Below are 11,378 nucleotides of genomic sequence, written 5' to 3' on the forward strand. Positions count from 1 at the left end.
CAGGTTTTTCAGTCCAAAAATGATTTTTTTCAAGACATGTTTATTATCACGATTTTTGCTTTTGAAGCTTGTGTTTTTCAATTACATATAATATGAATATTCATTTTCACCACTCTTCACAGATTATATTCACCTATGCTGCAAAATGTGCAATACTAACAAATGGTAAGCAATTAAGAGAACTTCTCACCAAACATTCCAGGATTGTGTGTTGACTGCCAATGAGTGTTTATCTGATCTAGGAGTCTCATAGTGCTTCAAAGCATGGTTTCTTTGACTTGCACCGCACGACTGGTCACCACACTGAAGACACAGCATAAGTTCATCCTCACCCAATAGCTGGAATGAAACGATACTATGACAAAAGCATTCAAACACAAACAGCAACCATGATGATACAAAATGTACTAAAAGTACCTTATAAAAACATTTTCACACACGTAATGTACACTTTTGGCTTGTCACTCCGGAAACTGGACAAGATTCAAGCTAAAAACATGACAAAGAGTGTTGAAAGGTAGTTAGATGAGTTATAAACACTTGCAGTTTATGTATCATGAGACACAACACACAGCAATGTCCGTTGAACCATGGAAACCGTGGGCTGTCACAGCAAGCCAGTGCGTGAGGTGTTCCCACGTTCCGTGTACATCTCGATTCCGTTGAATAAAAATCTGTATAAAATCGGTTTCGCAATGTGATTTGACAATGATAATGAATTTTAAAAACAGATGTAAACAGCTTCAAAACAAGAAAAATGTCGTACTTGTAGCTACCCAATGCTACGAAAAAGCTGTTTTGCACAACTGATAAGAACAGTTTTTTGACCGATTTTAAAAAATATATGAAAATTGAGAATTGTATTTAAAAACCTTTCTGCCTGCACTGTACAAAAATTTCATCACGATTGGACAAATCAGTTTTATATTTATAGAATTTCAGAGAAAGCGATCATTTGCAAAACTAAAAAAACTGGCACTTTCTTTGTTCTCACAATTAAAAATTGCGAAAGAAAAAATGGTTAGTATAGATTAACGCAGAATTGAAAAAGCTAAATTTTGATGTAACTAGTTTTTATGTAGGTCTCCTGGTTAATTTTTAATTGGGAGTCCAATCGGACATGCAAACCCAACCACCTAGCGTAACAAGGAATTTTCCTCTACTACGCTAACAATGAAAGCAGTTCGTGATGTAATACCTCAAAGCACCCCATGCACATAAAGTAGATGACAGTAGTAGTCTTTGTCCAAGGCAACAGTAAACGAATGGCCACTGCAAACAATTAATCATATGAGTCCACGCAAAGAAAAATAGTTCTCCAGAAACATGCAGTAAGTAATCTCCAAGTCTCTGAAGTATGTGTTAATAGATATAAATAGAAATCAAACAACATAAAATGTACAATGATTAATTCGGAATTCAACAATTGAACCTTGACTAAATTCAGTAAAAATCACATGAAAAAAATATATAAAACAATTCATAAAATATAATAAACTCACATTTTCCTCTGATGCATCAGTGTTCTTCACCTTTTTGCAGGAGGCACAAACCTGAATTAGTCCACTTAATTTCAGAGCTTTTCGCACACGAGAAATATCCACAGACTTCACAATATGAGGACAGTGCTTCCCTGCAAGAAAAGACACAGACTTCATTTGGTATAAAGTTAAATTCACTCCTTTAGACAACTTACAAATAAGTAGTCATATTATGTAAAAATTCAATCGCAAGATTACCCAATACAAAAATGTGATGTACAATGTAACTGAAAATATACACATCCGTTGTGTGCCAAATCTTACGGCAATTTACAGCTCTATGCAGGGTGAAACTAGGTGTTGCCACATCTTTTCCTTCTTCTCGTCTATCAGCAGCCAACCTTCCTCTGGGTACGGTCACTGCATTGTTCAGCAGCTTGTACATGGGAGAGGGATGAAGACAGGAAGGTTAGAAAAGAAAGGGACTGGACCCTCGGTAAAACACTTTGTGACCCTCGGAAAAACACTCAAGTATTTGTTATCATATCACATGTATAAGTATCATGCAAAGTATTTTTTTATGAAAACTATCCTCCTTTAGCTTCAAAACAAGCCCATAATTAGAAGCAAAGTTATGAACTGTTTAACTTGACCTTGCAAGAAATTTTTTTACAATTTTTGATAATGTTGGCAACCCTGATGTATGAATACCGTGTATCACCGAGGGTTAAAACTTTACACATGTAATTCATGCCCTCTAGCATCCAACCAAATTTCATGAAAATGGTAGGGTTAAAAGTTCATTTTCTGGTTGTTATTTGGCATGGAATGACACGATATGCATGTACAGTAGGGTTGCCAGATGTCTCGCATATACGGGATTGTCCCCCTTTTTAAAGAAATGTCCCGGGGTATCCCGGAAAATGTTCTCGGGATGCCCATTTGTCCTGTATTTACCTAAAGAAATAATAAGTGAATGAGAATAAGTCATGTTCTGAATTTTATAGTAATGTATTGGAAAAAAATGTCCTCTTAAAGGATGCCAAGAGTTCAGTCAAACACTCATATATTTTGTAAAAATGTTATAAAAAATAAATTTAACTATATCCATGCCTATATAATCTGTATGTCTCGTCTTTTTATTTTAGAAATCTGGCAACCCTAATTCCCTATTGACTCAATAATTCCATGGAGTCAATAGGTTTGTAACAACCCAGAAATGTCCGCGACTGTACATAAAACTTCATTGAAGAATATTTCCAGCAAATGCCACTACTTTTACTTCAAAGGCTTTCAGAACATAATTTAAGCTTCAATTATATATATATATACCGTGCGTCCATTTCGATCTGCAGCCGAGAGATCGGGAGAAGCGTGGCGGGCGGCGCTGACGGAGATGCCGACATTTGCGGCCTGTAATGCCCGCTTATTTTTATGGACATATGCAGACATTTATATAAATATTGCAAAACGAGCACTAACCTGTGTTAGAGTATGGTTTTAATTTTAGTAGCTTAGTGACTGTATGTGCCGATGATTTTGACACGCCCACCTCTTGTGAAACACGGCGTAGAGGTTTGTTTGGAGAACGTTCTAACGCTGCACCAATATCATCGAGTTTTGCTTCGGTTAGAATCCGTCATTTTTGCTTAGGTGTTTTAAAATTTAACGATACAGTTTCTCGTAATTTAAGGACAAGATGTCTAACCGTATCTCTGTGTGGAGTTGAAACGCATGGGAATTTCTGTACAAATTACCTACACACGTCTCGACACGAGTTTGTTTTCACGTAGGTACGTGTCATACATAAAAAAATCTTTGTTCTAACGTGAATCTCACGGCTGGCATTCCAATCGTCTCACTGACACGTCACACATACACACTACAATAACACAAACAAGTAACTGCAAGTAACCAAGAATAACACTCTTGCGCACAGTACGAATTTAACACGCTCTTGGTTTACATTGCTCGCCACTATATTTACAACTCTGTCTTCATCTAGTCGCGAAGGAACAAAAAACTCGAGCTCGGAGATTTCGGATTGCAAGGAAGCTCATGAAAACCATTCACTTTTATCGGTTTCGTCTGCAGCGTAATCTTGATACAGTGTTGCACATTCAAAACCTCCAAACGATCCCCATCGGCACAAAACTCTTTCAAGGATATAAACTTAAGCAGGACGTTACTGATCAAAACTATGATTAAAATGTTTTATTATCTGTGGCTCTTAACATCATTTCTAAAGCGTATTTTTTTGTGTATATAAGAGCAGAACTTGGATGAATTACAGAAGAACTTTTGCGTGTTATAACACAGGTTAGTGATCGTTTTGCAATATTTATATAAATGTCTGCATATGTCTATAAAAATAAGCGGGCATTACAGGCCGCAAATGTCGGCATCTCCGTCAGCGCCGCCCGCCACGCTTCTCCCGATCTCTCGGCTGCAGATCGAAATGAACGCACGGTATAATATATATAAAAAGCATTTGCATTATAACTGCAGTGCCTCATAGGCAGATGGCAAATTTAGTAATGTGAGACTTTGACACAAAAAATACAACATTATGTACATTACAAGAATTTTGTCTGACGCACAATGCGAAGGAATCTTGGTGACAACTTTCTTTACGAAGCATATATATGTTTATGAACTTAAGAAGAATGTTTCGAAGTGATATGTCGATTTGACACAGATATATATTTTTCTCTGTTAACCACTGCAGGCTATCTCCATGGTCTCGGCAAGGCCCAATCAGTGCCAAATTCTGAAACTTTATTGCCTTTTTGTTTCTCAGTAACTGTAAGGTCTAGAGAAGAAAATTCTTGCATGTGTTCATACCTTGTAGTATTACCAAATACCCCAAGTGTCATTGAAATCTGAATCAGTGCGTGTCATTCTGAAATTTTTTCTGGGTGATTCGATTTGGAATCAGTCTGACATAATCAGTTATATTTATATAAATTCCTTTTTGTACTTTTTATATATTATGTATCATAGTTATCCTATAGCATATTTTTTTTCAACTTCTCTTGCAAGTAGGCTTTTAATGTATTCATGTTCAAGTATGTACATATATATGGATGCATTTACATGTTTTGGCACAGTAAAGTTGAGACTATTCTCACGAAAGCAAACAAGTGAAGCAATTAAATAAACTCATGTAAAGGAAAAAATGCCTTACTTATACTACCTTTAATAGTCTATTTTACTATTATCGATTGATGTTTACTGTTTACTGGGCAAAATACGAGTAGGTGGCTGAGGGAAGAAGCAGCACTTACCTCTGCTTCCTGGCGGCGGTACTGGCTGCCACTATCAATGATGCACCAACTAATTCGTAACTAAAAAGGGCTTGCTACAGGCCATGCTTAGCTTATATAGTAGCCAGTTCCGCTGTACTTTTCAACCTCCGTTTCCTGTGGAATTCTCCTAAGCAAGCTGGAGCAATCCAGGAGACGGAGGAAACTGGATGTGAAGTACATACCAAGAAGCAAACGTTCTGCACCCGCATCCCTAGACATCTACACTACTTTATTCTTCATAAAACCATAGGTATTATATTTATCTTACTGTATGTTGCTTGAGAAAGAGAGAGCAATTTTATTACTAAATCTGCAGTGAAATACCATCAAAATGTAGTAAAATGAATTACATCTGAAGAACTGTATTGGAGCATCAATACTAGTTAAAGATCTCCCATGATAAATGATTTCAATTAAGTTTCTGTTATTATGGGATCCTGAGTTCAGACATGAGTTCACTTAAGGTAATCTGATGTAAATACAAATACAGGTGTTTAAAAAAAAGGTGACTGAACATGTTGTTTTGAGTGTTGTTTCAGTTACCTTTATTTTGAAACATCCTGTATACCAGCCCTTTCCACAGTCTACAATACAATTCAAATACCTGTTCCAACAGCTTGATTTTCATCACACGATTCAGAGGATTCCCCGCCATTGTTGACAGGTTGTTGCTGATGTCGCTTCTTCTTTGCCATTTTTACTGTTGAGATCAATTACCTGGGGGGAAAAAATGGAGGTCACAACTTTAAAATCATTCACTTTCCAGCACTATTTTCTTTAAACAATCTTAAAAATAAATCTCTGATGGAGATTTCAGTTCTTACGGCGGGCGCTCTAGAAGCTAACAAGGGAAATGGAGAAGTGACCAATCCAGCACGATAAGGAATGCAGCAGCCTGTAGAACGAGGTTCACGTAGTACTTATTTCCACCACATGTCTCTCGGAGCCATCCCTGTTGTCTGGTTGGTCTGTGGCGAATTTCCCACTCCCCTTGCCAGCTTCTAGACGAGTCTCAAAAATCAATCTGACAAATTTTTAACTGTACTGAGCTTGGCATGGAATAAACGAACTAAGATTCAATGCACAAAATGGATAATTCAAAACTATTTCTGAAAATCATAATGAACTTAAAATGACCGGTCAATTAACTTTAACATAAACCGAAATGAGTTAAATTAGTATACCTAGTTCCATGTCCAGCCATCAGTCAAAAGGCACAGTCAAATTCATGTGTCGACGTGGATCCGATCACCCTCGCCAGTGTTCAAGGAAGAAGAAGCAAGCTCCTTATCGTACGAATGCCTCAGCTGCAACTGCTGTTCTCTCGGGAGAAAACCTCGCCCGTAGCCGTGGCTTTCTCCCTTGAGTTACAAGGTTCTCCCGCTAGGGGAAACAGCGTTGCCAGATTTACTTTGTTCGACGTCTAGAGCCGAGCATCAGGAACACACTGACGCAAAACTCCTTGTTAATTTAACGAGGAGAATGTGGTGGAGGTTTTAAAATTATACTCGTTATAAGCAAACACCACACAGGTTAGGTTTGGTTCCCTTAGCATTAAAATAAAGACCTTAAATGCATTAAACTAAGGTACTGATTTACTTCTACATTCATTCCAACGCTTCTACGATATTTACTGTCACTTGTCGATGGAGAAAATCTTGTCCATGAGAAGTGCGTAAGGTAATTTTCAAGTTGTTTTTTTCAACATAAATAACTTTTTTCGAGCCCAAACAGTGCTTATTACTTTAAGGAAGGTTCAAATTTCGTGTGACAATGATTTCCAAAATTGTACGATAATTAGTCTTTGTGCTAGGAGAAATCATAAAACTCACGGAACCGTTACCTAGAATGACTGACTAGCCATGTGAGGTTGTGTTTTGTTTGTATATCTTAGTGTAGCTTGAGAAAGTTCTCGGAAACTAGAACGAGACGTCGCAGATAAAATCAATAAAAAGCACTAAAAATAACTGTGTTTGATTATTTTGCATGTACAAAAAGAACATTGCTATTTCTACCAAGTGAGCGAAAAGTAGATCAAAGTGTTTCCAAGGAGTTGCCTCATAGAACTTTCCATCACATTGACAAAGAACATCATAAAATATTATAGAAAATAATACCATTCTACCCCAGAAGATGTACCTAGCCCTACTGGGAAAATTTAAAAATATGAAACGGCAAGTAGAAAGAAACAAAACTCTACTGCGAGTTTGTGAACATTATTTAGTTTGTACAGGAGTGGAAAATACAGGGTACCTGGTTGCCTGAAAATTTCCACTGGGCACCAGAAACTTTAAATTGAGGGTTTCTTTTTTCCAAAAATTTATATTACCTTCTTTTTAAGTAAAGAGTACAATATGTTTTTTGGGCTATCTGTGCATGGTTCATGAGGCTATCCGTGAATGGTGTGTGGTCTACACGTGCATGGTTCGTGGGGTTTTCGAACCCAGAAAAAATACAAAATGAATAACACTAAAGTAGGATTTTTCGGTGAAGAAGGTTGTAACACTGCAAACCCACGGTATAATTTAACAATACAGGGAATTTCTCCTATGTGTTTGAAATTTCGGATACTTACTAATTTGGGTATCCTAATCACGAATCTGCACTTAAAATTTGGTGCTCACGTATAGAAATTCCTGAATTATGTGGAATTAACACCGGTATGATTGTCAATACACTCCTGTGGTAGCCATGTTTGATGTTGACAAGTGAGGTTCGGAATTCGTTGCATACTTGTTGCTGTGTCTACAGCGTTGCCGCATTGTAACTTTCTCATTTGGGGATCATTGATCGTAGCAGAATGGAGGCGGAAAGGAGTGAAAAGATCGTCAATGTGGTTCAATTATTGAAATGGAGTACGGAAGATGATGGATGTGGATTGATAAAGAAATTAATGGGTTTTGGGGTTCTTCCGAAAGAAGGGAGTTACAAGTGTCCAAGGGGACACGTTCTGCAATTATATAAAGACAGTACGACAATTGACAAGTACAAATGGAAGTGCAGCACGAAGGTTTAGTGCAGGAAGAAGAAATCCACGCCATGCAATTACTCTGTTTCAATACGAAAAGGAACTTTTTTTGCAAGGTCGAAGTTGACCTTGTTGCAAATATGCATTTTTGTAAGGCTATGGGTTGCTAATTGTGCCTTGAATGTCATATTCGAGGAGGCAGAAATGTCCGAGAAAACAGGTGTTGATTGGGCATCGTTCTGTAGGGAAGTGGTGGAACATTACTTTTATAAGGAACGTGAAAAGATTGGAGGTGTGGGGAAGATTGTAGAGATAGATGAATCTAAGTTCGGAAAAAGAAAATACCATTGTGGACATCGAGTGGAAGGACAATGGGTATTTGGAGGCGTGGAAAGAGGAAGTGGGCGATGTTTTTTGGTGCCTGTAGAAAAGAGAGATGCTGAAACTTTAATATCAGTTATTAAGGACTGGATTTTGCCCGGAACGACCATAATTTCGGACTGTTGGAAAGCGTATGACCAGCTAAAGAATGAGGGTTACCAACACCTACAGGTTAACCACAGCATCAACTTCGTTGATGAAGCCACTGGAGCGCACACGAATACTATAGAGTCCACGTGGAGGAAAGCCAAAGTAACCTTGAATGCATTTGGAACGAAGAAAATTTTTTTCGCTGGATATCTTGCCAAATACATGTTTATGAAAATGTGCCTTGAATTACGAACGGATCGGACTTTGGAATTTTTTAAACTTGCTGGAATTTTGTATAATCCAATAAGCTCTGAGGAGAATGGCGATAGTGACGATGACAGTGTGGAGGGAGAAGATGTTGTGGATTGCGGCTTCCAATAGAGGTAAGTTTGGCAACGGTGCGGTTCCTAGAGTGTTGTACGAATAGTTATACCAATTGCATGTAATCTGTGAATTGCATGGAGCGTTCATTTGCATGTGAGAAAATGGTGTCTTGAAAAGTGTGGATTACATGTTTCTTCCACGATTCATTGACGGTAAGGATAGGTTACGTTACTTAGAATAAGTGAAATATATGCAATTTGTTTGAAATTCGGTGTACTTTAATTTTGTTCTGGTAATCATGACTGTGCAGTTGAAATTTGGGTACTTGTTTACTATCCTTCGGAGAGATTTCGTACATAGCCCCACGAACCATTTCCGGTAAGGTTAGGTTAGGTAGGGCCACGCAATGGTTACAATAGTTAAATTGGTTTCGAAAAAAATATTCGTAGCCCCACGCACCATTGGCGCTAGCCCCACGGACCATTGGCGCTAGCCCCACACACCATTGGTGCTAGCCCCACGCACCATTGGCACGTGGTTAGGTTAGGAAACATAGTTAAATTTTGCAAGTTTGAGACGTGAACGCCAAATTTTAACTGCAGATTCGTGATTAGGGGACCATTATTAGTGAGTATGCCGAATTTCAAAGAAAATGGAGAAATTCCCGGTATTGTAAAATGGTGTGTGGTCTATACGTGCATGGTTCGTGGGGTTTTCGAACCCAGAAAAAATACAAAATGAATAACACTAAAGTAGGATTTTTCGGTGAAGAAGGTTGCAACACTGCAAACCCACTGATCAACGCTAGTCAAGATTTCTCCGCCATATTGTGAGAGAGAGAGGAACGAACAATAATTACTCTATATGTGGAAAATTGAAGCTATTTTCGTGAAAAAAGCGAAATCCCATCTCAAACAATGTTTCGCAATGTATAATAGGTAAGTACGAATGTAAAAAAATGACGAACTGAACGAGTGAAATGTGTTTTCCCTATACCATACTGTTACAAAGAACTGTTGGTAAGAATAAAAATACATAAAAGCTTACAAAATTTCTCAGTAATCTTTGTAATTTGTAGTGTGATATTTATGATTTCAAGGTTATTCTTAATGGTATGTTCTGGCGTTTGGTAATGGCCTTTACACCTACAGGTAATTAGAATTTCTATTTTGTTTGTAGAACTTTATTTGTTCCTACAACAGAATATATATAATGAAAACCACTTACCTCATAAGGAACAACACTTCTTGCCGTACGTACATGCTTCTAACTTTAACACTGAACATTATGCTCCCAAAGGGAATTTCTGGAATTTACGTCCAAGCATGCATTGCAGATGACGTGACAGGTTCAATAAAATCCGCAGTGAAATTAAGCATTCCCATAACTGTGTGAAGTTAATGATACTCACCACTTGTAGTACAGCTAGAAGTACTTCATTTAGTCACTACGATATTACAGGAACAGCAACTTTAAGTGTCAACTACATATAAGTTGGTGCGACAGCGTGACCCACTTATCTGCCATATTGTACGCATACCATATTGCCAATGTGGTCAACGAGTTGTCAAGTACTATAGAAAACTAAAATTTACACATAATTCCTACCAAGTTGCGGTACGGTTTCCTTTCCCAATTTTGTTTTACATTCCATGTTATTAATATTTTGTGCAAGTTTCTGTATTTTTAACTAAAATCTAATCAGCTATCTCTAGAAAAGTTATCTTGCCGTTTTCACTCTCACCTAGGTCAATTACATACATACAGCAACATATTTTACTTTTCCAACTCTGATGTCTTATACTTTGTACAACATTTTCGCATTCCTGAGGGTATAATCCCCCTTCTTACCTCCATGGCATAATCGGTAGTCGTGGTACACATCCAAGTGAGGGGCAATGAGGTGGATCTCTCATTCAACTTCCAAAGAAATATTATTCCCTCTATTACTGGCGATTCAAGTATTCCGTATTATTTGTCCTATATTTTACATTTCATGTTAATGATCATAGGCGCAAAGGATTATTTTTTTCCAGGGAGGGATAAACATGAAATTATTTTCCCAAAACAATTCTGGCCCCCAATCAACATAGTTTGAATTTATCTGAATGTTAGTAACAATGGTTCTTCATCAGGATGCAATGTTCATTAGATATATCCATTGTTTAGTCTGTGTCTATACTTATTACCATGTTATTACGTTTCGAAAGAGCGCCTCTCATGTCTTCAGACTTCAGGTGAACAATTTATTTTTGCCGGTGGTGGAGATCGAACCTTACGATAGATCTATGATTTTACTACAAATCCGTTGCGCTTACCATGGAGGAAAATCACCAAGCAAAGACACTGTTCACTTGCAGCTCGCGTTTCACTTACCCCGAAGTTGATAAATTATTTCACCGCAAACTAGTATTTCTGTTCAATATATACGAAGTTATGCACAACATGACGTCCACGTCGTGTGTAGCATTTCCAGAACGTGACTTCAGCACTCGAACCGTTCAACTTAAGCTATATCATACTACTTCTGCTGTTGCTACTGCTACTACTACCACCGCCGCCGCCATTACTAATAATATTGTTAATAATTTCATTTTGTAATTACTGGTATTTCTGTCATCTGTCTCGACGAAGAAGATCAATGATGATAATAGGACATTGCTAAAGTAATGTGAGCACCCACACTCTCTCACACACGCAAATGAACATCCCTGCGCCAGCCAAAACTAGTCTGAACTGAGTAATCGTTGGTGAGATAATTGATGTATGCTGGGCATAAACAGCCACCTGTAAAGCTGTAAGTCCAATAAATCTTTGTTGAGTTGA

General features: G+C 37.7%; 1 protein-coding gene across 3 annotated transcripts in view; it reads right to left on the reverse strand.

Moving 5' to 3' along the window:
• The window catches only part of Usp16-45 (ubiquitin specific protease 16/45), a 49,790-nt gene extending 39,697 nt beyond the window's left edge, over positions 1-10,093 (reverse strand). For 2 of the 3 annotated variants that reach the window (XM_083142097.1, XM_083142094.1), the window contains exons 1-4: positions 9,964-10,093; positions 5,394-5,506; positions 1,503-1,633; positions 191-339 (exon numbers count right to left, since the gene is read on the reverse strand). In XM_083142097.1, the coding sequence (XP_082998223.1) occupies positions 191-339; positions 1,503-1,633; positions 5,394-5,484 (371 nt within the window). In that variant the 5' untranslated portion in view covers positions 5,485-5,506; positions 9,964-10,093. Of the gene's footprint in view, positions 1-190; positions 340-1,502; positions 1,634-5,393; positions 5,507-9,779; positions 9,935-9,963 lie in introns of those variants that run through there. The other variant, XM_083142095.1, reaches the window with a different exon arrangement.
• Positions 10,094-11,378: the final 1,285 nt, after the last annotated feature.

Source organism: Lepisma saccharinum, chromosome 20, assembly GCF_977018435.1.
Source record: "Lepisma saccharinum chromosome 20, izLepSacc3.1, whole genome shotgun sequence".
Lineage (NCBI taxonomy): Eukaryota > Metazoa > Arthropoda > Insecta > Zygentoma > Lepismatidae > Lepisma > Lepisma saccharinum.